This window comes from Oxyura jamaicensis, chromosome 7, assembly GCF_011077185.1.
Source record: "Oxyura jamaicensis isolate SHBP4307 breed ruddy duck chromosome 7, BPBGC_Ojam_1.0, whole genome shotgun sequence".
Taxonomy (NCBI): domain Eukaryota; kingdom Metazoa; phylum Chordata; class Aves; order Anseriformes; family Anatidae; genus Oxyura; species Oxyura jamaicensis.
Window position 1 is genome coordinate 39,125,669 of NC_048899.1, and position 27,168 is coordinate 39,152,836.

Here is a 27,168-nt window from a genome sequence, read left to right on the forward strand (position 1 = left end):
CTTCTGCAAGACATGCTTTAGGAGGGTTGCATGGACACAGTTGATGTCATATCCAAAAAGTACACCATTTCTGTGCTGTACTATTCTGGGATCCAGTTCAGCACAGGAAAAAACACACCCAGACAAACAACAGTTAACAAGCCTCAGTACCTTGGTTTTAAATCTGGTGTTGACCTGAACCAACTCTATTTACCTGGGAGCATGTGACTGGAAATACCCATTGCTGCATTAGTATACATTTGTTACTAACAGAACTAAAAACACTCTTTTGTTTGACTTGAAAACATTCTATTTAATTTATACAAATAACTACTAAATAGAAAAAGTAGATTAAAACAAAATAGTTATTTTTTTCTGGCAGAGTTTAAATGCATATTATATAGCTTAGAAGAAATAAAATGCATTCTCCCCACAGCATTCATGACCTAAAATTCTAGTTAATTCCTCCACTGCTTTCCTCTTCTAGATCAGTAAGATACTAGACACATTGTCATGTGGGTAACCGCTATATATATGTTCCATATTTGAACTGAAAATTGTTACAGACCACACACCTACAAATGTGAAGCACTTAAAATGTGACTATTGAATTGTAATATGATAATACAGAAAACAATTATGTTTCAGGTTATAGTGTTACAAAAACATTTGTGTAAGAAATCATGAAAGAGGCCACATAAAAATAAGCTTTAACTTTATGCACTTATTTTACAGTTTAAAAAACTGGCAAGTGCACTAGTAATAAATAATTTGCAAGTTTTGTATAAACGAGAAATTCCTAATGTTCAGCATTATTGTAAACATCAGTACACATGTAAAATGCAGCTAAAATCTGACAGTTACATTTTCAGTTTACCAAATTCATTTCCTATTATTCAGGCATAGATCAATGTAGTATACAGCCAATCATATTTTTGGCAAGTCATGTCATTAAAATTAACAGTGACAGTGCAAGTAAGGAATGCAAAGAATTCCTAGTGCAATAAAGAAGAGAAGCACAGGCAATATTGCTGATTAAAATTTACCACTTCCATGTGTTCACCCTGGGAGTGATTTGGAGAATTTAAAAAAAAAAAAGGGGGGGGGGGTATAAGGGGGAAGTAGCTGTTCAAAGCCATTATTTAATGCCCTGATCTTGTCTTAGGATTTCTCTGTCTTCCTTCAGGCCACTACCTTTGCAACAGTACATCCAGCATGAGTCTTTATAGCTTGACCATTTGTGAAATGCCCATTGTAGTCACTGAGCAAAGTCCATATGCTTCTGATGTCTCCCAAACAGATGGCTTGGTAGAAACTTCTGCCTCTATAAGAAGCCACATGGGGACCAATTATATAAACTGTCTAGCCAGACTACTTCTGAACCAGACAAGTGCCTTCCTGTCAGGGAGAGCACCACGAGAAGGTGGTCAACAGTCAGCTTTCAGTTTATCTAAGGAATTATCAATTTTGGTCAAAGTCTTTTTGATTCGCAGGGCTGTTAGTCTTGCTGATGGATTTTGATACCAGCATTCTTTCATCAACTTGGCAAGAGATGTTAATGTCTGGGAAAAGAATAAGAAACACAAGACACGTGTAAGTATATAAATCACGAGTCAGAAAAGCAATAGATTGGGTTGTTAAGCACCAACACAATATGGTTTTATTGCCTCATTATTAGTCAATTTTCATAGTCTACAGATAACTTACTGCTATTTGGGTATTTGAAATACACGAGTTTCAAGTGTTGAAAACTAGTTCAATAACAAAAGAAAAAGTAACTAGACAATGGGTTGATTACAGTGTCAAACTAGCATCATCTTTAAGAAGTCAAAAAATTGTTTGAAAAAACACTATAGAATCTCTCTTCAATGAAGCTGATTCCTACAAGATTAATGACAAAAAGCCAGTGAAAGTAAAGGTTTTTGTCTGATTTCATCATATCCATAGCAGCTTCAAATGGCCGTGATTCAGAGCTGGCTGGTGTGGCAGCACAGGTCATGGCTCTACAGCCAAAACCTTCTAACATGAGACTTAGCAGCAGTGCAGGCCCTAGCCAGATTCAAACCAAGCTCCACAGCTTCAGTAATAAAGAACACAACAGCTGGTCAACCTGAGGAGCCCAGACCAATATTTTTCTTCAACAGAATGTTTCAGCAGAAGCCTTTCAGGAACAGTCCCCTAGAACAGTCCCCTATCCTGTAGGCAGGAGAGGGATCAAAATTCTGTTGTAAATCTGCAAGCTTATGAGTCACAGGAAGGCCTACACAGGCTATCTTTCCTACAGAAATTTTCTCCTTGGAGAGTGAATAAGAAAACAGAGCAACTTTAAAACAATTAATTCATGTTACTGAAGGGCCAGTCTGTGAATAGCTTAGATTTAACAATCAAAAAATTTTCTTCCTTTTCCAACACTAAGGTCCACACATGTATGCTTCTGAAATCTGTACAGCTAACGCTCCTGGCAAACAGCATTGAGGTCATTTCAATTTCAAGTATAACCAAAAATAGCTCGCATGACTACAGAAGAAGAAAGATCAGCTCCTATCTTCTGCAAACCATACACAAGCATATCCACTTACAGGGTCTGAGAACCACCTGTTGGGAATGTTCGGCCTTTGCTGATCTACACAGACCACTTTTCTCATGTCTTCAAAACTGGGATCGTTTGGGACCAGGTCATAAAATGGTGGTTTATAGTCTTCTACAATACCTAGTGAGATACAAACGAGAGGCATTATTTACTGTCAATGAAACAGCATTTCTGAAAAGAGCACACTCATGACCTAACCACCCAAGAAGCATAAAAATATTTTTAAAATAAATCAACACCCCCATGTCAAACTGTCACCAAAAAAAAAAAAAAAAAAAGAATAGCACTTACTACCACAGGAAGAGTTCTTCCTACCCAAAACGTTAATTGGCACGTACTATAATACTGAAGATTAGAAACCATATCCATTTTGCAGATGCTTGAGCTGAAGTGATGAGAAATAAGTTCACTTGCCAGAAGGACACCTTTTATAATGCACAGAAGTTTAGCAACTACTAGATAACTGTGATTTCTACTAGCAAAGTATAAAAGTTTCCAGGCCTGCATTGCTTGTTTGTTTTTAAAAGGCTTATCATACACTTTGCCTTATTTTATCATTCGTGACAAAGTCCAAAAAGGACACCAGTATCTACAGACACTAAACGCTGGCAATTCATGTACAATTTCTTGTTACTATATAGTAAAACACCTAGGGTAATTGGTACAACATACCATCACAAAACCAAACACCTGGAAGTCTGTGGCAACCAGGTATCTGAATGCATTTTCACAGATTCTGCTTTGAAAAGTGAGGAAACAAAGAGCCGATGTGTGTGCTCCCAGCTTATCACCCAGGTTACACAAAACTGGCAGGCTAGGAAGCCCTTTTCCTACTCCCTGAGGCACGTGTGCAGCACTGCTGCTTCATCAGTGGATTAAACTCACAAATGATCCAGGGAACTCAACTTTCTTAGGAAGCCAATTTAAAAACTAGTGTTCAAAGACAGACATTTGGGCCAGCAGCTCGGAGAACTACTGAGTGAATGAGGCTCTCTGTGTACAGCAGGAACATGGGCAGAACAATGCTAGAGCTGCTTTTTAGCAGATGGCAGCTGTCCTATCATCAGATGCACAAGACACTCAGGACATTATCTGAGAACCTTTTTTCTACTTCAGTATATTCAAAGCAATAGAAACTTTGCTACAGTGGTTGGGATTTAGCTTTCTTGTTCTGCTGAAGATGAAGATGAAAATCCCACAGATGGTCTGTAAAAATCAGTCAATCCCTATCTGTGAAGACTAGTCAAAAGAGAACCGGTCTTCAACGAATTGCAACTCACGTAGAGAACTGTAGGTCAGTTCAAGGATCTGGCTACCCAAGCAAGCTACAGAACAAACAACTAACAGCCTGCAGGGATTGCCTTATGGTGTTCTGATACGGATACATGACAGACTGCATATGCTACATGCTGCATAAAGCAGCATCACCTACATTTTCAAGCAACTCTTAATTGCATATACTGAACATCATCTAGAAGGCTGAAATCTTATTTTTACACTCCTCCTGCTTCCTCCCAGAACACAAGATAAAATTTATTACAAGAACTTGAAACTACAAAAAAGCTCTTGTGTATCTGTATCATCTGAAATGGTAGAAAAAGTAGTGTTTTTTTTCTAAACACAATTCAAATGCAAAGCCTCAGAGCTATATCATACAACTCTGAAAGTGATACCAGGGTCATTAAGACATTAATGGATTACCTTTATCACTAGGAGAGAGTCCGGCTCTGTTTTAATTAACAATGCTCATGTGGTCTTTCCAACAGAGTATATAGATGGCTACTTCAGATAAGACATATCCCATACAAACTGAATTTGGTCTAGCCTTTACTCTAATAGAGTAATGCTGAAGTACTCTGATCTACCACAGCCAAACGTCACAGACCCTGTGGGATCACCGCTGGCTCTGCAACAGTTTGTCTGCTATGCCAGCAAGCCACTATAACCTCTAGCCCACACTACTACTCCTAACAGAATTGTCGTTCTGAACTGTGACACGCTTCCCTTTCCCACTTCCAGAGGAAAGAAAACAAGCCTCTTACTACAAGAGAGACCCTTAAAGTTGTTCAGCATGACCTATAGCTTGCTATTTTCTGGACAGTTTCAAGATGACTTTTGTCATTGACAATAGGGTGTTGTGTCTTTTTTTTTCCCTGGGGCAGCTGTCTTTTTGCTATTCAAATCAACTGGAACTCAGAACAGCATTTTTTCCACCTTTATTCTTTGTGGCTTTAATGAAAGCTTATCCTATGCACTTTTGAATGTACTGCTGGGGCAATGTAAGATCTACACAATACCTAAGTAACAGATGCCGCCTCGCAGACACAACCCTGATAACATACCAGTGGTGGCGTTGAGCAGCAACCACCTTTCAGCTTGTGGTATTAACAGCAAGGCCACAGTACTGGAAATGACACTGAAGGCCCACAAGGAACTCAAGTGCGAGTGTCAGAAGCCATGTCAACAAAGATGCCACAGCACTGTACTCTAGGGAAGGAACACATTCAGCAGCAGTGGACAACCGCTCTGCAGAGAACAAGCACTGCTCACAGAGTAAGATGTGTGGGGCTTCAATCACGCTTGTGAGTACAGGGAGAAATGCTGAGGGGCCCCTACTCAAGCACAAAGACAACACACATACAAGTGCTCTTGGTTGTCGAGGAGTTTAATAACACGTTTTCTTCCTCCTTATACCAAGTCACAACAGAAAAGTATTAAGAATCACTGCCACCTTGCAGATCATCAGAGGAAAAAAACAAACCAGATTCACTAGTCAGATTACAGCAATTTAAGAATCTCCAAGAATGGATATGCAAAACCAGGGTAACTCACAGGAACAGACTTCGTCTTTCCACTCAGTGCATGATAGACAGCCAGGATCCATCACCATAGGATAAACAGCAAAAACGTATTGTGTACTCAAATTACAACTCTCTTGCCTATCTAACACATGCTATCACCTGGTTCACACGAGCACGCTACCTTGACCTCAGCATGCTCACTCCAAGTGCCAAAGTCTTATTACAGATCAAACAGGGTTATCTGAATGACCACCTGATGAAGTATCGATTTCCACACAGCCAGCCATTCGAATTTTTGATAGAAAAATGTTTACTTCATCTCAAACCAGTGCAAGGAAATGAAATTACTTCTGGCAACAGCTAGAAATACAAAACAACTGGAAACAAGTACGGTTAAATTAGTATCACAGTCGCCTTAAACTTAAGACTTTATTGACCTGACTAATGTCATGAAGTATCCATATTACTGTTAAAAGTGCTTCCATGGTAGCACCGAGCTCAGTCTGAATTAAATTACTGAAGCCTTTATTTATCTTCTTTGGTAGGTCTGCAGTCCATGCTGAGTTTCATACTATCTTTGTTAAGCTGTAAACACCATCTAAACCTCACTCAATAGCACTATATGTATCCATATAAATAGGGAATATTTAAATATGTGCCCTTCTGTGAAATTTTCATTTGAGAGGTAACTAGGTAAGCCTGTATGTTATCTACCACATACACACACTATACAAAAAAAATAACAGATAAAGAGTAAGACATCTAATATTCCAAACAGGTTCATCAGCCTCCAAAACAGCACTGTAGCAAAACAGATTTCAGATGAGCTCCTCAAAATTTAAGGCTAGCAATAAAAACAAACCTACCAAAAACTTACATATGAAGTTTGGTCATGATTAGACTTCTAGGTTCAAACAGAAGATATGCTACACGGTGCCCACCTAGGAGCACGCACCCCTTAAGTACTGCTGGTCCCACCGCTCACGCTGATGAACACCATCCCTCAGAAGACAGCAGAGGAGCACAGTGCACGCGCTCATCTCATGCGCTGGTTTCCATCCTTGTAGCAGGGAGCGCTACCTATTACAGTGAATTAATCAGCCCCTGTCCTACCATGGCAGCTGGGACCACAGACTGCTGAAACAGGCAAAGCACAGAATGCAAAGCTGCACTGAGAACAATAAAGTTATGGCTCAAATCCTCATCGCACTCCAACTGACATGAACTGCAACCCAGAGGTTTCCAGATATTGGGAAATGCAATCAGCAACACTTTAGAACTGCCTACGATATACATTTTCCAATGAACAGAGTACAGAAAAATTAACACCATGAATTCACAGAACTTTCCTCCTTTCTCCAATTAAACACATACACCTTAACATGAGGTCATCATCCCTCTTTGTGATCCAGCTGACATGTTCTTGTACCTCCTCATGCTGCATCCCTCTTCAAGGAACTCCTCTGATGGGGCAGTAAGAAAGGTGGCAGGATCACAAACTATGCTCTGGCCACAGACAGAAAGCCTGTGGATGTCCCCTTCTGCTCCTAGTGTCACAACCAAGGTTACACCCAGGAGCTGCACACTATGGAGCCTGCAAGTTAAATCCCTAAACAGCTGTCCAGCCACACAGATTAACCTGGTCTTTTGATCTCAGAGGAGAATCCATTTTAGATCTCTTTAGAATTATTGAAAGCTTATAAGGACACTTCAATTAGCCTGCTGAGCCTACCTGCTGCATTTTACTACCTCTAAGTCAGCTTTGTTTAAGCACCTTTTAAATACCCTAGAGAAGACAGGTGCTTGGGACAGAGCTCGAGTCCCCAGGGAATTTCCTGGCAAACTTGGAAGGTCCACAGATCTTCTCAGAAGTGCCTCCGTGCAAGGGCCTGCCTTCTCAAAACAAGTCTCACTGCAGTGACGGTGGAGACAACTAGCTGCTTGGCGGCTGCTGTACTAAGAACTACCTTTGGCAAGGGAACAATGCTTTATTATTTTTTTTAAACTCATGGGTAAATTATTTTAGCCACCAACAAATAATGTATGAAATAAAAGGTTCATATTTAGAAGAAGTCCTGTATTATATCAGGATAACAGTATGTGTTTGCTACTAGAGAACCTACACGCTCCCTGGAGTCCAACGAAACACCAACTGGACAGGATTTCCACTGGCTTCAGCAAGCAGAGGGGAGACGATGCACAAAAAAACAACACGAAGAGAGTAACTTAACTCCCTCTGGCACTGGAGCCAGGCTTTGTTACTCTGCCTCAGCTACCACGAGTCTTCACTGTCCTGGCTTATGGCAGCCTACCCCTATCCACTCAGTGCTCATTCATACCCATCTCTGCAGCAAAAATGCTTACTCTGTCCCCTTTGACTCTTGGCAGGTGCCTTCTGAGAACATCTGCAAAGAAACCTTAATCCTCTCCTCTACAGTCTTCCCTCAAATTCCTACTTGCAATAGTTCCCTCAAAAAGAAGCCACAAACTACTGCCTGCCATTCTGACCATGCTTCCTTCGTTGGGGTTCTTGCTTGGACCAGCTGGCACAGGACATCTGCACGGTGGGGTCCCAGCCACCAGTATGGTTTCAGACATACCACAGTAACACAACCAACCGGCCATCTTTCCTGAAGCACATTTTTTTTTGTCTGATGCCAGCTATGGACTCCCAGTTTTGGCTTACATGGGAGTAATAGAAGTAATAAACAAATATGAAGATTCAGAATTTCCTCAGATTTAAATATGTTACAGTTAACAACTTGTCACTGCCAGCATCTGCACATGTGCCTGAGGGACATTTTCAGAGTCCCCAGAGATCAAAACCAAAGGAACAAAAATCAGAAAGGACTGCTACACTGGCAAGGACAAGAAAAACCACACCAGCAGATACCCAGCTTCAAGGTTCTTCAATTCAGATTCCCTTGCCAATGAAATAATGCAACACCGCGCATTACAAAACAAATTTCATGACCACTTTTTCAATCAGAATTGTACTTCAACTAAATCCTGCTTTGTGAGTCTGTTTAACTTGGTGAATCAGGAGCATCCCTAAATTCTGATCACTTTACTTCTTAACTTTCTACATGCTTTCCTTCTCTGTTCCATAGGTATTGTCACGGGAAATAGACACCTACAAGTATTCACTATGGTTTAAATGGCACACGGAAAAGTTCAGAGATTTCATGGGTCTAAAATTTTAGCTCAACTATTTGACAAATTGTTTCTCGTCATTATTACAGATTTAGCAAGGGACCCTCCTTCTCTTCCTTAAAAGAAGTGAGGCGACAATACTTAATTGTGGTACCCAACTTACATTCTAGAGAGGCAGCAAAATGTCAGGAATATAAATATTTTGGAGGTCCAGTATTTTGCTGTACGTTCTACGCATTTCAGTGGCAGATGTTTTGCAGTGAATTATTTGCTTAATACATTTTAAAAAACAAAGACAGGAGTCCTAATACTTACCATTGCTAACCATGCGCCTAGCTACTTCCCAGAGGACCAGCCCAAAAGCCCAGATGTCGACCCTTTTGTAAGAGTCAAAGCAGTCTGCCTGGATGGTTTCGTCCAAGACTTCTGGAGCCATATAGCGTTTGGTACCCACACGGGGATTGTTCCCCACATCCAACTGATTCGTGCTTTGGGAGTGCATAACCGCAAGGCCTGAGCAACAGAAAGAAACACACTTAAATCCCCTTCAAAACTACACATTTAAAATCAAATGCGAGCAGTGACACCCATCAGACAGTTTTTTAAAAGGAAGGAACTGAGAGTCCAACCGTCCAAAGATCAAGTGGGTCAGCTCCAAACCTGCTGTCAAAAACAGCCACTGTGTCCATAGACTTAGACCAATTATCTCCTAAGGGATTACCATTAAGCATGTTATTGCACCGTTGTAAAATGTTATTATAGGAACTGAGTGTTTTGCAGCCACTGGATGTCACCGGCGCTCTAGGCACATACATGCAGAAGGCCAGGCATCTGTTACTTAGAAGAAAACAATTTTACCCAGCATTCAAATTTATTTATAGAACTTTTGGGTAGGCGGTTATAACCAAACTGTGGGGAAAAGAAGAAAAACACTGCATGATGGATATACGCAAGTTAGAAAAATAAAGCTGAAAAATAAAACCCACCGTATTTGTAGTAGCTTGAAAAATAAACATCCTCAAAGTGATCTAAAATGAGTCAGTCAAAACCACTCTACCTGGTTTCTACTAATTACCAAACATTTAAGCAAAGAACATTATGTGAGGGACTAAATTACTGTAAATTTGGAAACACACAAAGTACTCATCTTGCCATGGTAAACAGAGAGCACTGCAAATTGAACAGCAACAGGTGCATGACATAACTAAGCAATAGGAAAGAAACAGACTCTGATTTCCTCAACAACTCTTATAAGAAGGAAATATACTATTTACATTTAACATGACTTTATTTTAGATGAAACTTAAGAAGCTTTTACTTCAGTCCCACAAAGCACTAACCTATCTGCAATACAGATTGTATTTCACAGTAACACAATCTGGAAAACTCTCTCCTGCAATTTAAATGCCCTTCAGGTAACTTCAGGTTGCTAAGAAAATGCTCATAGCACTTCTAGAAAGATACCATATATGTGTGTGTATATGTATATATTTTATCCTCAATATGTACTTATTATTATTATACATACATATGTATATTTCATCTTCCACACTGGAAACAGAGGTTAGAAAAAGTGTTCCTGGCAAACTCTGAATATGTCAAGACTCTGGAGAACTTATTTGTTAAAAATCATAATGCTCCATCCAAATTGGGCAAAACAGATCCAATAGGCTGACAGGTCAAAGGTTTAGGGCTGAGGGATGCAAGTCAGCATCCTGTATGCTACAAACTAAGAAAGTGTTGCAATAAGGTCAGGGGACAACCATGTTGTAATCAGGTTCTCATCACGGTGGCATCCATGCTGCCTACAAGAGTTAGGAAGCAGATATTGCACTGCTTCATTTTCCTTTCACCTCAGGAGATGTCAACGCACATTTAAATCAAAGGAGCACTTGTTGTAAGATAATAAATCTCTAGGGGGAAAACATTGTCAGGGATATGTCTTAAAACACATTGTTTTCAGGATGCCAGTAGAATCACTTTTAGCATAATGAAATATCTTCCAGAAACAGAAATTGAGCAAATGTAGTTTGTTAGCATTCTTTGCGCTCCCCTTACAAATACTATACAGTACAATACTAGTGCTTGCTTCAACCTGGTGTTCATGACTCTAGGGGAGAAAGCAAGGGTGGAGTGGAAGGAGGGAGTTACAAGAGGGTTGAACTTATTTTCCGTTTTATACAAGCTTTATTCTGCCATTTCTCAACTAAGACCTGTTACCATACACATGAATTGCTTTACAAGCAGAATTAACTAACTACAGGGCAGAACTTTTCCAGGTCTATCAGTGGTCACAGATTGAAGTGAGGTTGACATCTATCCTTGGACTTTATCCCAGTTTCTGTTTAGCTAGGACATGTCTGAAACAGACAATTTTGTAACTGCAGCTCTGGATACTTGGGGTGCTGTTCGAGATACTGCATCCAGCACACTTGCTGAAGGACGAGCAAGGCAGCCGATTCACAAAGCTCTTGCATTTACTGCCAGCCTGAAGGACTAAGACTGAATGGCAGCAAACACCAAGCTCCAGAAGGGGAACATCTGAACTGCAGACAAAACTCATACTACAAACAATGTCAAAGCAATTTTATTCCTCAGTTTTCCAAATCAACACATTCTTAGTGGGTGCACTGCAAATCCAGAACCTGGGGTGACTGACAGAACCAAGTCCAGCTTAGCTCTGGGCAGCTGTAGTGAGTCTTTATCTGCTCTAATCAGTCTTTAGGCATGATTTTTCTTAAATAGCCCACTTGTTGAAACAGAAGAGAAGACCACCAGAGAAGGAGAAAAAAACCAAAGTTATAGAGGAAAAAAGGGCATGAATATATCCCAGAAGCAAGAAAAACCTTTGATAAATCTTCTCCTTACACATAAGTAACAAGAACGCATCACAAGCGCATACATGAAGTTTTCAAGTTTAAAAAAAATATTTAATCATAAAAACTAAACCAGGAAACATTTATGGCTGTGCTATCTCAGAACATCTCGTATTTCTGAGGCTTCTAGATAAATATAGTAGGAGGGCTACAAAGATGATCAGAGGGCTGGAGCACCTCTCCTATGAAAAAAAGGCTGAGAGAGCTGGGGCTGTTCCGCCTGGAGAAGGCTGTGGGCACACCTCATTGCCACCTTTCAGTACTTAACTGGATCTTATAAAAGAGATGGACTCTTTGCTTGGGTAGATAACGGTAGGACAAGGGGGAATGGTCTTAAACTAAGAGAGGACAGATTTAGAGTAGACATTAGGAGGAAATTCTTCACTGTACGGGTAGCAAGACACTGCCCAGAGAAGCTGTGGATGCCCCATCCCTGGAGGTGTTCAAGGCCAGGCTGGATGGGGCCTTGGCCAAGCCGACCTAATGGGAGGCATCCCTGCCTATGGCAGGGGAGTTGGAGGTAGATGATCTTTAAGGTCCCTTCCAACCCGAGCTATTCTGTGGTTTCACATGATTAGGGTGGTGATAATCAATGCCAGTATGTTCTAGCCTCTTCTCAGTGTGAGTTATGAATTAAAAGCCAGCCTGTGAAGTTTTATATTTTTCAACATATAGCTCCATTTTAATTATTTTAACTTACTATTCCCTCTACAATTCAGATAGGCCAGCCCTCTGTGGCCCAAGTGTGTGACTTTTATGTATTTCCTGGGTGTACCTCATGTCCCACAGGAATTATGCACTGGGATTATCAAAAATCCCACTTACTAATACACTTCCTATCTAGCCAGTGACTTCCCCGTATCTACCTGTATTCTACCACTATCTTCTCCCCTGCATTTACAAAATAAGTTTTGGCAGACAACTCCCCCCCCCCCCCTTGGTATGAACACTCTTGCATCTCTCTCAGCATCCTACCCGCTAAAAGCCTAAAACCAGATGGTCAAGGGGAATTCAGTTCTGGACTCACTGAATTACCTGGGAAAAGGCTCTAGCTAGATGGATGTCATTCAGACATACAGAGCTTGGAACAGGGAGTGCATGATCCTTAGACATCAAACAGGAGGACACTTACTTCAAAAGCAAAGTGAACCCTAACAGCTGCTACCTGCAGAAATCTATGAATGGCATTCAGCAACAAAAACCCTAAGAACAAGTCAAAAACAACAGAATTATTTCTGAACTCAGACACTGTACTGAGCCTCTTCAGTAGTGGCGGTAGCAGAGCAGCATCTCTAAGTTGTAAGTGCCATCTAGCGGCTATTACAATCCTGCAGGGTAACACCAGAAAATCTTAAGGTTATTTTAAGGTTACTTCAAGGCTTTTCAGGTTGGAGTTATCTAATATATTTACAATTACATTACTGCAGGAACACAGAGTATGTTAGCAGTGAAATGAACTCACCTAAGTCTGCTATGCAGCACTGTCCATTTTTCTTGACAAGGATATTTTTGCTCTTCAAGTCCCGATGAGAAATGGCAGGCTTCCCCTGGGTTCCAAATATCTCAATGTGCAAATGTGCAAGACCACTAGCTATGGACAGTACTATCCGCAGGCAGCTGACAGTGTCCAGGGTAGTGAGCTGCAGATAGTCATACAGAGACCCCATTTCATGGTAGTGGGTAATTAACCACAGCTGGGTACTAGAGTTTCTGGAAGTCATATCAGATGCAATAAAACCTAAAAAAAAAAAAAAAGAAGAAAAAAAAAGATGGCAGAGCTCCTTCAAGACTCTCCTAAGAAAAGGATCAATACTACTAGGGTTCTCCTGTAAATTAAAACTTAATTAAAAACTTGTCCTCCATCATACTGCACTGAAAACAGACTGCAGGTTATTACCATGATGGAAAAAAAAAAGAGATGATTTATTCTGGATCTCTAACTCAAGCCTACGCACATGAATATCCATATCCTATTTTTTTCAGACAGTCACACCAAACAATTACTTGCCAGGACCACATATTTGAAAAAAAGTTTTTAAAATATATGTATTTGTTTGTTTCCACTTCCCCCCTTCTCTTCCCTTCCAAAGGACTTGGCAGGTTTAGCCTCCAGTTAAACAAAGAAACCACCACGTAGTAGCACATCTGCTGTTGTCCACTCAACAGGATTACACTGCAAAGCAGCAATAAAATTTAATTTCTTATTCAAGGACAAGAAGTAGCCAGTGTAAGCTTCTGAGAAAAGGTTTAGAAGTGTTTCATACAAGCTTCAAATCTCAAAAAAATCTCAAGAGAATATATGTTGTACCAGCTTCACATTTACATTCAAGGTGAGTCTCTGGAGCACTTCAACAATCAGCCTTCACATGTCAGAAGCTTACTGTCCCTACAGGAAATGTCACACCCTTCAAATCAAAGGGATTGAGAAAAGCACATCTCACCACAGCAACAACTTCCACTCCAATGATCTGATTGTTTAAAAGGCCACACAGGGATGGCTGCAGCCTGACCTCTGAGACTGCTCCAGCCTCCAAATGCCGGATCTCCTTAACTGCACACCGGCTCACAACGGAGCCGCAGAATACAGAGCGGCAGATGGCTAAGGGGAGCTTGGCAGCACCAGGAGATTAGCGCACCAAAAATAGCAGTAGGAGCAGCTCTACTTCAAACCGGTGCACACAGTACTTCCACAGTGAAGTACGGCAGAGCACCTTTACACATCACAGCTGCATCTCAGTGATTTTCTAGGAAGGAAGAAAGGAATTTCTTTTCTAAGCCCACGAACCTCAGCACTGCCTTAAAACTGAACCTAATATTCAGGCATAGCTCCCTTCCTGTTACCTCTGGATTTGTGTAGGCACACTGCTGGTCTCAACAGCTTTAGCTGGGAAGCAGCCAAAGTTTTACTCTCAAGACAGAGAAACAAATCATGTTTATTAAAAGCCCACATATGACATTTGTCAGAAAGAACACCCACTACTTTCTCTCCTAGAAGTCAGATTTCTCCACAATGGGACACTTTTGTAATCTGTGATATTGTTTAATATTGCATCTAAAAAAATTCTATAAAATAGCCAACAAATTTGACAGTTATCAAGAAAGACTGAACACAAACAGAGGAACATGGGAAGTGTGTAACGTAATTTCAGCCAAGTTAGTTGCTCTCTGGGGAAGGAAAGTTCAATAACTCACATTTCAGGAGGCCACTAAATTATTTTTGTAGTAACAAAGGAATTGCTTCAGGAAGCGGACAAACATCTAGCAGGGTAAGCTATAGAGCCAAGGAATACTCTCAGTCAGGAAACAAGAAGAAGGAGCCCAAGTAAAGCTGACTGAACTAAGACAAATTGTGAGTGAGGTAAAGCCAGTAAACAGAAGACAAGGTGTTACTTTTATTTGTAAGGGTGGCACACCAAAGAAGGTCTTCTCTACCGGGAACCAAAACGGATACTTAAGCTTCAGCCACAGTTAACACAACAAAGAAGCCCTTTTCTAAGCTCTTGGAACTGAGCACACAAGGTACAAAGGATGAAGATTAAAAATCATCACACGTTATCTTGTTTCCTTGCAAATATATATTGAAGTTTAAACTTCAATTATAGTTTAAATTAAACACCGAAGACAACTTACCAGTTTGACCCAATCTCGGAGCAGAACAGTTACATTAAACAGAAAATAATGAATTCATACCAGTTTATTCAGGCACAAGAAAAAAAGATTCAAATATTTAAGTCTCCTTGTAAATTCCTGCCCACTCTTTCTCCCAGTTAAACTAACGTCAATACAAAATCAGATCCACTAGAAGTTTTGCACCTACATACTGTACAGCACCCTGCTTTGCCATTTTGCTACCCCACAACAAGAGCTGCAAGGCCGAATTATTAGCATGAGGGTCTGTGGCACCTCCCTTCATCTCTATACACTATGCTGCCAACAGTGAACTATCTCAATCATCTCTTGCAAGAATATTTCTGCAGAAGAACAATGAATCATGGCTGCTGAGACACTTCCTCGTTATGGGACTCAGATACTAGCACCTTCTCGAAAGCCTCCCCTCTTAAAAATTTTCCTTCAACCATTTAGTGCAAATACAGGAGTCAACTCCTGAAGACTGCGAGATATGTGACAAGTCTGCAGTACTTTACAAGTTAACTGTTCAGCTATATCACCTTTATGAGCAACATAACTATGGTTGTTTACTCACCTAAAATGTTTTCATGCCGCAGCAATACAGTGTTGTACAACTCAGTTTCCCTGAACCAGGATTTTTCATCCCTAGAAGAGAAGATCTTCACAGCAACATTTTCTCCTTGCCACTGACCCCTCCAGACTTCTCCGTAACGTCCCTTTCCTGGTCAGCAGAAAAAACACAGTAATTAACAGCTGTGAACTATAAATCCTCGCAGGACAGACTGGGTGAATTTAGTCTCAATGACAGCACCACAAACCTTAGTATTCATTACCGTCCTTTGTCTTCTATAATATTAACAGGACAGTACGTAAAGACACATGCCATTAAACCCAAACAAGTTTCTAACAAGCATGAGCTTGCTGCCACTATGCGTAAATACTTAGGCACACGTACACACGCGAAATATCGTGTGTTATTTGTAGCACAGCTGAACAAGGCTACAGGACACACAGCTAAAATTTTATTTACAACCCAACATAATTGCCTATTTGCCTCTAAAATTTTCTGCAATGCATTCTGTGCAATAATTCCTTTTCCACTTTGTCTAGCAAGAAAATAGCACTTCACATACAATTCCCTGAAGCAAGGTTACCTCAGCCTTATGATGCTGAGAACAGTCAATGAATTTATACAAAGACACCAATGAATTCTGAAATTAGGAGGACAGAAGAAACGCACACACACACATACCACAGACCATGACCAAAACATCAGTCAGGTGGGGATCAGTACACATTGTCTGCACGCCAAGCAAATGGTTTAAAATCATATATGAAAGTATGAAATGCCCTTCAGCAAAGCAACATCCCAGAGCAGGCACAATGGAAAAGTTTGTGGTCATCATCATCTTCATGGCAGCTGGAATACAATAGCCTCAGGGTTCACATGCAATGCATTCTGTCGGATTTGACAACTCCTAACATCCAAGTTCTGCCCATCATCGCTGTGCCATTCAGAGCTCCTTAAAGGCACACATCAATAAGCAGCAGATAAAACCAAATGAACCGAGATACCCATCACTTGATGGCTCAATGCTGTCAACCCAGAAGAGAATTCCTGCACGGGCACTTTTATCTCCTGCTACATAGGCTGAAGCACATGGTCTCTGAAAATATCGCCAGCCTGAGTTACCTCAGGATCAGGCATAATTCCAAGGAGAGACAGACACACACACCTCCATACGGCAGGCTAGATACCTCTTAAGATAATCATGCATCTCATACTCTACAGTTTCTGATGAGAAGTTACACAACAACCCAGGATGTACGCTAGGATTTAATGCAAGTGGGAACATGTGTGCCTACTCACTACACACCAGGAGCCAGAAACAAAGAGACACTGGCAAAATGCAGACCAAGTCTCTACAGACTGACCACAAGCCAGTCGCTGTAGTCTCAGGCTTAATTTAAGACCCTGACAAATTTAAACTTCTAGTGACTTAAAAGTATGTCTTAAATGCTTCCAAGCTCAAGTCACTGAAAAAGCAGCATAAAGCATTTAAAATGTGTTGTGTTCCCCCCCCCCCCCCAGTAGAATCAATTATCACACCTCCTCCACCTCTCTTGCACCAGGGCAGCATCAAGGCTCAATATCGCTGCCTCAGGACACCTTCGACCCAGGTGCTTCCTAAAATTACTAAGTTCAATTTCAACACTATTCAATTAATATATACATGCTGAAGAAAAATGTAATAGACCCTTAAAGTTAACACAAGTTCTGCAAAAAAAAAAAAAAAAATGGACTCAAAAGAGTTTTAGGGAAGAATTACTAGGAATTATTTATTCTTAATTTAAAAAAAATAAGAAAAAAGAGCTGCTCTCTTTTGGGAGGAATAGAACAGCAACAATACATCATTGCACACTCCCAAAGCAACATTGCAGGGCAAGTAAGCTACAAAACATATCAGAAAGACAGATATTTTGAGACTAATATTTAATAGTCTCAAAGACCTTTTGAAACCACTGTTCAGAGTGTAACTGTGCAGAGTGTAAGGCTTACTGAACAAACTTCAATTTTTTCCATATAAAGCACAGATTATATTTGCCACTCTTCTGCATAGATCTGAAAGGATTTTTTCACCCCACTTAACAAAAAGAAATACATTCTGTAAGCTGAAGCATCAAAAGTTTCACGTTATACACACAACTGAGAAAACAGTAATTAGGATGCAAGATACAGTTTTCTACTTGCATGTGTCACCAAGACTCAGCACTAGACATGAACAAGACTTCTACTAACCTACACACTCCACAAGTGTGATCTGGCGAGCCACCGTTCTTTGCACCAAGAAAGGAAGTCCAGAACCACTTCCAGATGTGCAGGAATGGTCCAATAAATCCTGTTCAAAAGGAAAACCAGAAGATGGAAAACAGGGTAGTTCATGTTGTAACTTAAATATACAAAGGTAAACCTCTTCACAGGACAGGTTAAGTTAAAGCTTATTGGTATCTCAGTGTCTCTGGTGATACTATTTGGCCACTCAGGACCAAGATATACTGTTGCCACCACTGTACCGATAGGCAGAGAACACTCTGCAAGGTTTTACCATCAGAGAGACCATACTGTGCACAAAAAAGAAGAGAAGGGGACCTACAACTTACGCATAACCAATTTCTCTTGGAAATCTGATGGACAACACAACAAGGAACAGCAAACAAATTAAGCCTTGTCTCATTCTCAGATTTCTCATGTCTCTCTTATTTTGCATTATAGCATAATTTCTTTGCAAACAACTTTGTTTTAAGAAGAATTAAATAACATTTACTGCCTGTGAACCTGGAAGCTCACTTGCAGCGTACAAGCTATCCTCTATTCGGAGATTCTGCTCACACTTTTTTTCAGCACTTTGTCCTTTTACTTAGCTTATGATGACCTCTTGCCTCTGCATGTCACTTATCTGTCACAGAAAAACAGTGTTTGCTTTTGAACATTCACGCAGACTTCTCCCATTCTTCCAGTTTCCTGTGGTTTCTCCCTATTAAAGAGGACTAGAAAGGCACAGCACCACAAACGTGCTTTTACTAATCAGAGTTCAGGTCATGTCCCAGCCCTATTGATACTGATCCGGGGTATCGGGATTCTCAAAGTCTGCTTTATGCATCCCTGTGAACAGACATGCATTGGAGAGACACTGAGAACTTTTAACTTTTTTTACTAAAAAAAAAACAACCAAACAAAAACCCCTGCCACAGCTAGAAGGTCGGAATCACAACATGCAATATGACTTGCTTTTTCAATGCCTTTTTAATATCTGGCCTGCAAACATACACTGGAGCTCAGCTGACCGTTTGGTTGAAGCACTTGGGCAGGGAGGGCAAGCTTCAGTTTGTAAGCACACATTTACGGCCACTGCCTCTAAGAGGCTGAAGGTTTGCGTAACCATTTTGCTCACCCTCAGAGAGCAGCAAAAGGCTTCCACGCTGAAGCTGCTCCGCCAAGTGGCGGCACCCAGCACCCAAAACTGAAACCCTCCTGGAGGAGGGCTGACCAAGAGACAAAAGAGAAAGACCTGAACGAGCCAGGTGAGCTTGCACAGCAGCCCGAGCCTCGTGCACATGCAATCCTCCCCAGTCTCGGAGTGTGGATTTACAAAAAATACACATTGGTGCACAGCTGAGTTTCAGCCAGACCAGAGCAGACAGAAGGAAGCTCTAACAGCAGCAGGCCACGGCAGCAACCACAATTTCCTCACTCCTGAATGCCCCACTTGGCTTCTTGGGCAGCAGGAACGACTGGCTAGCTGCTGGTCAGCACTCTGCAGTCCCTTCTGCCCCCTTCCTGGTACCCTTACGCTTTCCTAATGGCCTCCTCGGCTCAGCTGCCAGGCGTACACCCCTCCCTCCTCAAACGTGAACGTTTCTGAAATGGCCCTAAGGAGAACTCCAAGCATGCCTGTGGCACTACAGCGGTTCCTATGATAAATTTCAAGTCCCCTGCAAATTAAAACTTATTTTAAAAAATATAATTTAAATAGTTTATTGTAATTCTCCTTCATTAAAACAGCTGAGCCACAGCAAATGAACACACACTCAAAAAACCTCATCCTTTAGTAGATAAATCATGGAAAATCTATCATTAATTTATCAATTAAATTATCGTTTATCACTAAATCATTAGGAAGAAATTATTCACTCAGAGGGTAGCAAGGCCCTAGAGCAGGTTGCCCAGAGAAGCTGTGGATGCCCCATCTCTGGAGGGTTCAAGACCAGGCTAGATAAGGCCCTGGCAAACCTGATCTAGTGGGTGGCGTCCCTGCCCATGGCAGGGGGTTGGAACTGGCTGATCTTTAAGGTCCCTTCCAACCCAGGCCATTCTATGATTCTATGGAATGTTTTGGCCCACATTATTTAAATTTGGCATAGTTATGAACAACTGAAAACAGTTTTGAAATCAACAAGGTGATGGGACTATTACTTGGATCACCTACAAGAGGCATGCAATTGATACTCCAGAAAATCTTTCATGCCGCCTTCTTACGAGTTTTATCACTTTCTGGTACTTTTAGTGCATGGAAACCAGACTTTAAGCTGTAATCTCAAAAAACATGAATAAGATTCTGACTGAATGTTAAAATCTTATTAACCTTTTAAATGCTAATACCCAGCTACTTTTATAGCTGGACTTATGTACTAGTTCAAAACATCAGTAACTGGGTGCCCTGTATTACTGGACTTTTTCTTTAAAAACAAAATAGGATAGAACAGCGTAAGCATAATCAACCGTAATATTCCCAGCAAACTGCACTACCAGGCTTCAGCTAGATCCAATGAAATTCCATTTCTCCTAACAGTTTTTAATGAGTGCTCAAGAAAAAGAGCTTTTAAGAGTGACTGGAGAACATTATTTTGCTTTCCAATATGAATTGAGAGCTCATTTTCCTTCCTGCTTGTATAAGAAAGAGGCAAAAGCTTATCTACAACAATGACTGTAAAAGCAAGATTTCAGGAGGCCCCCACTCTTTACATTCTCCATTAGGAAGCTTAGGGCTGTATTCATTACACTATGGAGACTAATCCTAGATGTAAACGAACCTGATGTGTAACAAAACTAGAGATTTAAAGCACACAATGGAGAAGAAAAATCTTGACCAAAGTCTTAGATGATGTTTAGATGAACATTTACAGACAAGGAACTATCAATTTTTTATTTTTTTAAACACATCAACACCCAAGAGGCACAGCAGCGACACTATAATCATAAAGCTACAAGGGTTTGATAGCTGTGAACAAAACTGTTCCATTAAACAAAACAACTTACAGTTAGCAACTTTTCCTATTTCTTTTGAAAGGAATTTGATTTATTCTTCCCAGCCTTTAATCACTGTTTTCGAGGAACACTAAATGACAAAGTGCGAAAGGTCTGCAAATGGAATGGAAATGGGCTTGCACTGATAAGAGAGGCAGTAAAAGCTGGAAGTCAGTGCTTAAAGACTTGTACACATGCCTGGTTTGTGATGAACTCATCAAAACTGACTTTTAAAAACAGAGAATCAAGCCTTTTGGGCTAAATAAAGAGAGCCAAAGACATTTTAAAAATTGCCAAATATAGCTGATATATGGCCAACCTGAAGCAGGACAGCAGGGCAGTAGCATGAAGCTGCTGCAGTTTACAGCGTACTCGATCCTGCTGTTATCAGGGTGGCCACTGTAAGGTCCCTACAGATCAGTATCTGATCTCTGATCATACCCCAAAGCAATGTCCTTTATTACAGTACTAGTCATGGAGTGAACTGGGTTATTAGATGTATCATAAAATCACAGAATGGTTAGGGTTGGGAGGGACGTCAAAGCCGTCCCCTGCCATGGGCAGGGACCTCCCAACAGCCCACGCTGCCCAAATCCCATCCAGCCTGGCCATGGGCACCATCAGGGACGGGACAGCCTCAGCTCCTCTGGGCAGCCTGTACAGTACCCTCTGAGTAAAGAATTTCTTCCTAACATCTAATCTAAACCTACCCTCTTGTAGTTTAAAGTCGTTACCCCTTGCCCTATCACCACACTCCCTGATAGAGTCCCTCTCCATATGGGGAAGCATACAGGGACTTTGGGGTATTAGAGTGTTAGGCTGCTGTAAGCAGAGTGAATTAGAAGCAAGAGTGGGAGTGCTATAACATACATGAGATACTTTCCTCTAATGCCCTTCCAGCTTCCAAACATATTAATTTAAGGGACTCCCTCTGCTGCATTTTTGGGGGCTTCTTTTGGTGGTTAGTTTTCTGTTCTATGTGATCAGCAATATACAGTCTTCTCATCCTACTTCTTTGAATGTATACCGACCTGCAGCATTCTAGAAACGTCTTTCGTCCAATGAAACTCCTTGCCAAATACCACTTTGTCACACTACCCTCTACATTTTTATCCTTGCTTATTTTGATGTCTCCCCCCATCCTTATACTGCAGAAGGTACAAACCTAATTCCTATCCATCTTCTGCAATGCATCTCTCCATATTACACCCTTTCAGGTCCTTTCTGGATGAAACGCTGGTTTACTTGCTCCGTACACAAACTATTTGAGAAATGCATACTGGGGTAACCCAGGTGACTGGGAGTCTGACTGCTATCAGTTTTAACTTACTCTTCCTCAAAAAATAATTTTACCTACTCCAGTGGTATCCCTTACTGACCATCTCAAGTGTATTTGTCAGGATGTACTATCCTGGGATGAAAGCAATTCTTCTACCTCTTACTCACAGCAGCATTTTCTAGAAACATCTCTGCCCCAAAAACAGAAATGTAAGGAAGTTTCCAGCTCCCCAGAACAGATTTTTTAGTGGTCTTATAGATCTTCCTTTTTAGAAATGCCCACAGCTGGGTCTGCAAAGCAGTTGTCAACTTCAATGCGAGTAGGTGCAGCAGTTTTCTGTGGTATGCTTCCGGACATAGTCAGAACTGCTCCCCTACCTGGTGGTAACCAACACTTCCTAGCAAAGACACAGAAATTGAACATGGAGTTTACTTAAGTAAGGAATAACCTTTCTCCCACTAAGAGAATTACAGTCCAAAACACAAAGAAAATAGCCATCCAATGTATATAGCAGCATATCGTTAAAAGCATTTGTTTTGGACCTTTTTCTCCTTTAGCCACTTTTCCTCTCTTCAGTGAAGGTATGTTATGGAGTAGAAGCACCAACATGGGAAATACTCACGAAACTCTTAGTGTTTGAAGAGGATCTGAAGACTTTATCTGAGAAATATAAAGAGAGAATTTCTCATCTATCCATGAGGGGATAGATGAGGGGGTTTGGAAGCAAAGAAATCAAAGAAAGGTTGTCTTTTTACCATGCATAAAGATTACTTACTGCCAATGTACTGTCCCCAACATTTGATGCAATGAGTCCCTCAATAGTGCCATACTCTGCATCTCTAGAATTTAGCCTCTCCATATGGCTTTTCTGTATTCTCCGGATGATCAGCACAGCTACCGCAGAAAAAAATATCAACACTATCACAGGAGCCAGTATAACAATAATTAGTGTTTCCATGCTGTAACCAGCAGCTTCTCCTTGGAGGGTTTGCCCTTGGAAAGAACAAAAAAAAAAGTTTGAGAATTCCCAGAGAATGTCTTTTTACAACCAGGAGTGCTGAGAGCATTTAACTTGGTAGCCACCCAGACTGGAAGAGAGGTTGGTCCTAACACAGCCAAAGTTCTGTTCTGTAGTTCTTCTACAGTGACTCCTTGCAGAACTGCCAGAACTACCCCAGCCCCTCCAGATTAAATCCCACGTATGAAAGGGGAATAAGCGACTACAGCCTGCTCACACAGGCTGCAGCTCAGCTCTGCTCTTCAACCCCCACCATTCACTCAGCAATACAGATCACTCAACCTATGGACGTTAGATGTATGCCAGCAGGCTCCAAGATGGAGAACAAAAGTAGGAAGAGACTCACTGTGCTGTTTAAAGGCTGATTTTCACTAGCACAGAAGCCATCTCACTCCCATTACATCAGATCAAAGCAGAACCATTTTTCTTTCTCAAAAGCCGTTATATAAATCAACCTCTCACCTTTAGAAGAGGGCAACTGTGCAGTGATATTCATATTGCACAGGTATCCTTGGCAGCACTCTACTGCTTGGTCAGGAGATGGTGGTGTTTTGCACGTCATTTTCCCTTGTTCGTAGACTTGGAAGCAGCCTTTCTGGTAAACCTTAGCACCGTCATTTATGCTTAGAGAAGCAAAACATTGCTGGCCTTGGCAACGATCTCCATTCCCACAGGACATGCCCTCACACACACATTCGTAGTGGACCATATTCAGCTTCAGCTCATCATCTGTAAAAATGGAGAGTTGAGAAAGAAACGCCATCATACTCTTTTAGTTTCACATATTTAGTGATAACAGTCACAATAAAATTTTCTGTTTAATGGAAGAAATATCACTTGCAATTAGCGCTGAGGAACTGCCAAGTAGGAGCTAATGATACTGATTTATCTGTTTCAGCAAGTATGAGCTTGCACCATCAAAGAAATACCAATCTTATCTGTCCCACTCCAAGCATTCAAATTTCCAGAGTTCAGCGACATTTAACATTGCCTCACTCATGTGCGCATGACTTCGGGTATCCAGTACAGGAGGGTCATCTACACAGGAACGTTCAGCAGAGAAAAACTAACAGTGTAAATCTAAAGCAGATTTGCTAAACCACATTGTATTTCTATATGGAAATGTTTTTTCTCAAGTATTCTGGAAATGACTAACTAAACCAAATTAAGGTCATTTAAATTCCCAGTAGACACAGCAACACAGGGCTTGGTGGGTTTAATTAGCTTGCCTGAACAGTAAACCTGGAACAAGAAGACAAGCCTTTGAGAAGTAGCTTGCCAACCTGAGTAACCATGAACATAAAAAGCACACAAAAGCAGTACATGCTGTCAGCAAGGACACTGCATCCCTTCCAACTCTAAATGCTGAGAAAGTGGAAGAACTTTCAAGAAAAAAAAAATAGCATCAAGTTGGAGACTTTTCTTCCAAGTATCATCAGCAAAACGTCCAGAGACCCCCAGCTGTAAAAGAAAAAAAAAGCAGTGCCCCCACGCAGAGCTGCACACACAACTGTTCTCAGGAATGGCACGTGCCTTTAACACACCGCCCCAAACACCTGGTCACTTTGCTCTTTGACTGAAGGAGAGCACAGCTCTCAGCTAGTGAATGAGAACACCGGCAGCTCTTCAGCACCCTGCAAAATGCAGATGCGCATCACGGTGTAGGCACAGGGCTGCTGCGCGCCCACGGGTGGCTGAGGAGAGGCCTAGCTGCAGGGCAGCGCCACGCACACCCCACCTGGACACACACGTACAGCAGCCTCTCTCACGTCCTTTTCCAGTTCTAACAAAGTTTCCAACCACAAACACGGTGGGTGCTCCTAAAATAGCAGCAGCGTACCACCACGTGTTTGACTTTTTCAAACCTATCATTAGAGCCTGCCCACTGGGAATATAACTCAGTTAATTGTCCTCCTCTCCTCCCACAACGAACAAGTACACAAATACAACTTGCTATTTTGGAATCACTAACAAAAGCTAGGAAAGAATTAGGGAAAGTGTTCTGAAATCAGGCAGCACTGAAGTCAACATTGACTTCAAGTACTGGTACGCAAAAACCCAGACTTAAACGTCCTGACTAATAACTTGCTAATTTTGTGGAACTTTAGAAAAAAGACGTCAGACAGATTCCTATAATCAATGTTCTGTTCCTTCTCTGCCCGCAGCAGCAGCAAAACAACTGGTGGTGTAAAACCCAAGCCCTTAATCGCAGTTCATCTGGCTGGAATCACTGACGGCATTCACAGCCAGAGGCCTGAGGGATTTTCTCCAGAGGCACGGCCACGATCTGCCTTCGGTGAAGATCTCTGTCCAGCCCCCTCGTAGCGAGGGTTTCAGCGCCTCCCCGTGAGCGAGACGTTTCATGCTGACCAGCAAGCAGGCGTGCGGGCCGCGGCCAGCCGGCCCTGCTGCTCAGGAACAGCAGAAACGGCCGCCCCGCGGCGCACACCTACCGCCTTCATGCGGGACATCCTCCATCCGCAAGGAAACCTCACCCGGCTTGCGGCCTGCTCCAGCCCAGCGCTCCCCTCGCCTCGCGACCCCAGGACACTTCAAGACTGAGGGAAACTCGCACAAGCCAGAGGAAGCTGCCTCCCCTCACACGCTGCTCTTTGGAGCAGCTCTGGAACCCCAAAATGGGTCAGGAAGCAACCACACCAGCCGGTTCATCTGCCCACATAGAGCAACCCGCATCCCTTACAAGCGGGGAACTAACGCACTGCAGCTCTGGACACACAACCCATCCTGCAACCAGACTGCTCCAGGCTGAAGGCAGTGGTCCAAAAGACACACGAAGGTGGTAGGCAGAGCCATGCAGCGCAGCGTGACGGCGCACTAACGCTGCCTGTGCACGTACAGACACACTGCTACAGATCCCGGCACGGCAACGGACCCATACAGTTACCTGCTGCAGAAAGCCCACACGTACAGATGCTCCTTCGTGACAGTTGTTACTCCTTGTGCCCAAACTGCTCCTTTCTTTACTCAGGTGGTGTTCCAGCTGCACAGTGTATTACCGCCTACCAGCTGGTCCTTCCGTCGTTAATGCTCCTGCAGTGCCCCTTTCCCCTAGCAGGCTGAGTTTGACTCCGACGAGGGCTGACTCAGGCTGCAGACACAGCTCTAGCACCGTGCCCCCCACCGCTGTCTCAGCGGGCCGCCAGCTGCGACAGGCCTGCTGTTAGGAGCCCGAGACACAGACAGGCACTGCTTCAGTGCATGCTTACAAGCTAAACACCGTGCTGCACCAAGACACCCTCAGTGTGTGCAAAGCCAACTCCGAAGCGTTGCTTATTCTAGCAGTATTTCCGTAAAATTGAATCCAGCCGTGCTTGCAAAGCACAGCTTTGCGGGCACGCAGCAAATCCACAAAGAGGCAGTTGTGCTGGATGCCGCCTCTCCACAGCTCTCCTAGCTGTGCTAGCAAGTCCGTGGGACAGGTGCGACCAGCAAATGCCACAGGCCAGCTGCAATCCAGAGATGATGGCTGAAACAACCAGCTCCCCCACGCACCCGTCAGAGGAGCATACCTGCTCCACAACAGCTCCAGGCAGGGACGGCTGTCAGGCAGTGCATGCGGGCAGGAAGCCAAGCTCAGAACTGCTCCCATTCCCTGAACACACGCGCTGCGCATACGTTTGTTTCGGAATGCAGTCGCACTGCTGCACTTTCAGTCCATGAACACACCTAAATCTGACTTGCCACACAGATTCACAGGAACTTCACATGGAGCTTTGTACTCCAGTAAATTTCACACACAGCTCATCACTATGGAAGTGCTGCAGTTGAAGTCCCTCTATTTTGTTTGCTTATTCACTTTGCAAAAGTCAACAGTTAGAGTGCTGACTCTAATCACCTAGGTATTTATACTCCACAAGGTACTCCACATTGGAAATTCCATTTTACTGATTACCATTGTTTAGCCCCCTTTGAAGAGGTCCTTTTTGTGGCTGCACAGAATATGCTGTGCTGCACAGTGCTCTTGTGTGCAGACGCAGCCCAGCCTTTCCAGTCTGAATCCACAGGACACCAAAAC

The 27,168-nt window shown here is 42.2% G+C and overlaps 1 protein-coding gene across 2 annotated transcripts in view; it reads right to left on the reverse strand.

The window, feature by feature from the left end:
- Positions 1-266: 266 nt before the first annotated feature.
- Positions 267-27,168, reverse strand: part of ACVR1 (activin A receptor type 1) — a 45,968-nt gene continuing 19,066 nt past the window's right edge. For both annotated transcript variants that reach the window (XM_035331846.1, XM_035331847.1), the window contains exons 3-10: positions 23,595-23,861; positions 22,890-23,107; positions 17,830-17,929; positions 15,604-15,750; positions 12,862-13,137; positions 8,839-9,036; positions 2,559-2,689; positions 267-1,541 (exon numbers count right to left, since the gene is read on the reverse strand). In XM_035331846.1, the coding sequence (XP_035187737.1) occupies positions 1,407-1,541; positions 2,559-2,689; positions 8,839-9,036; positions 12,862-13,137; positions 15,604-15,750; positions 17,830-17,929; positions 22,890-23,107; positions 23,595-23,861 (1,472 nt within the window). In that variant the 3' untranslated portion in view covers positions 267-1,406. The remainder of the gene's footprint in view (positions 1,542-2,558; positions 2,690-8,838; positions 9,037-12,861; positions 13,138-15,603; positions 15,751-17,829; positions 17,930-22,889; positions 23,108-23,594; positions 23,862-27,168) is intronic.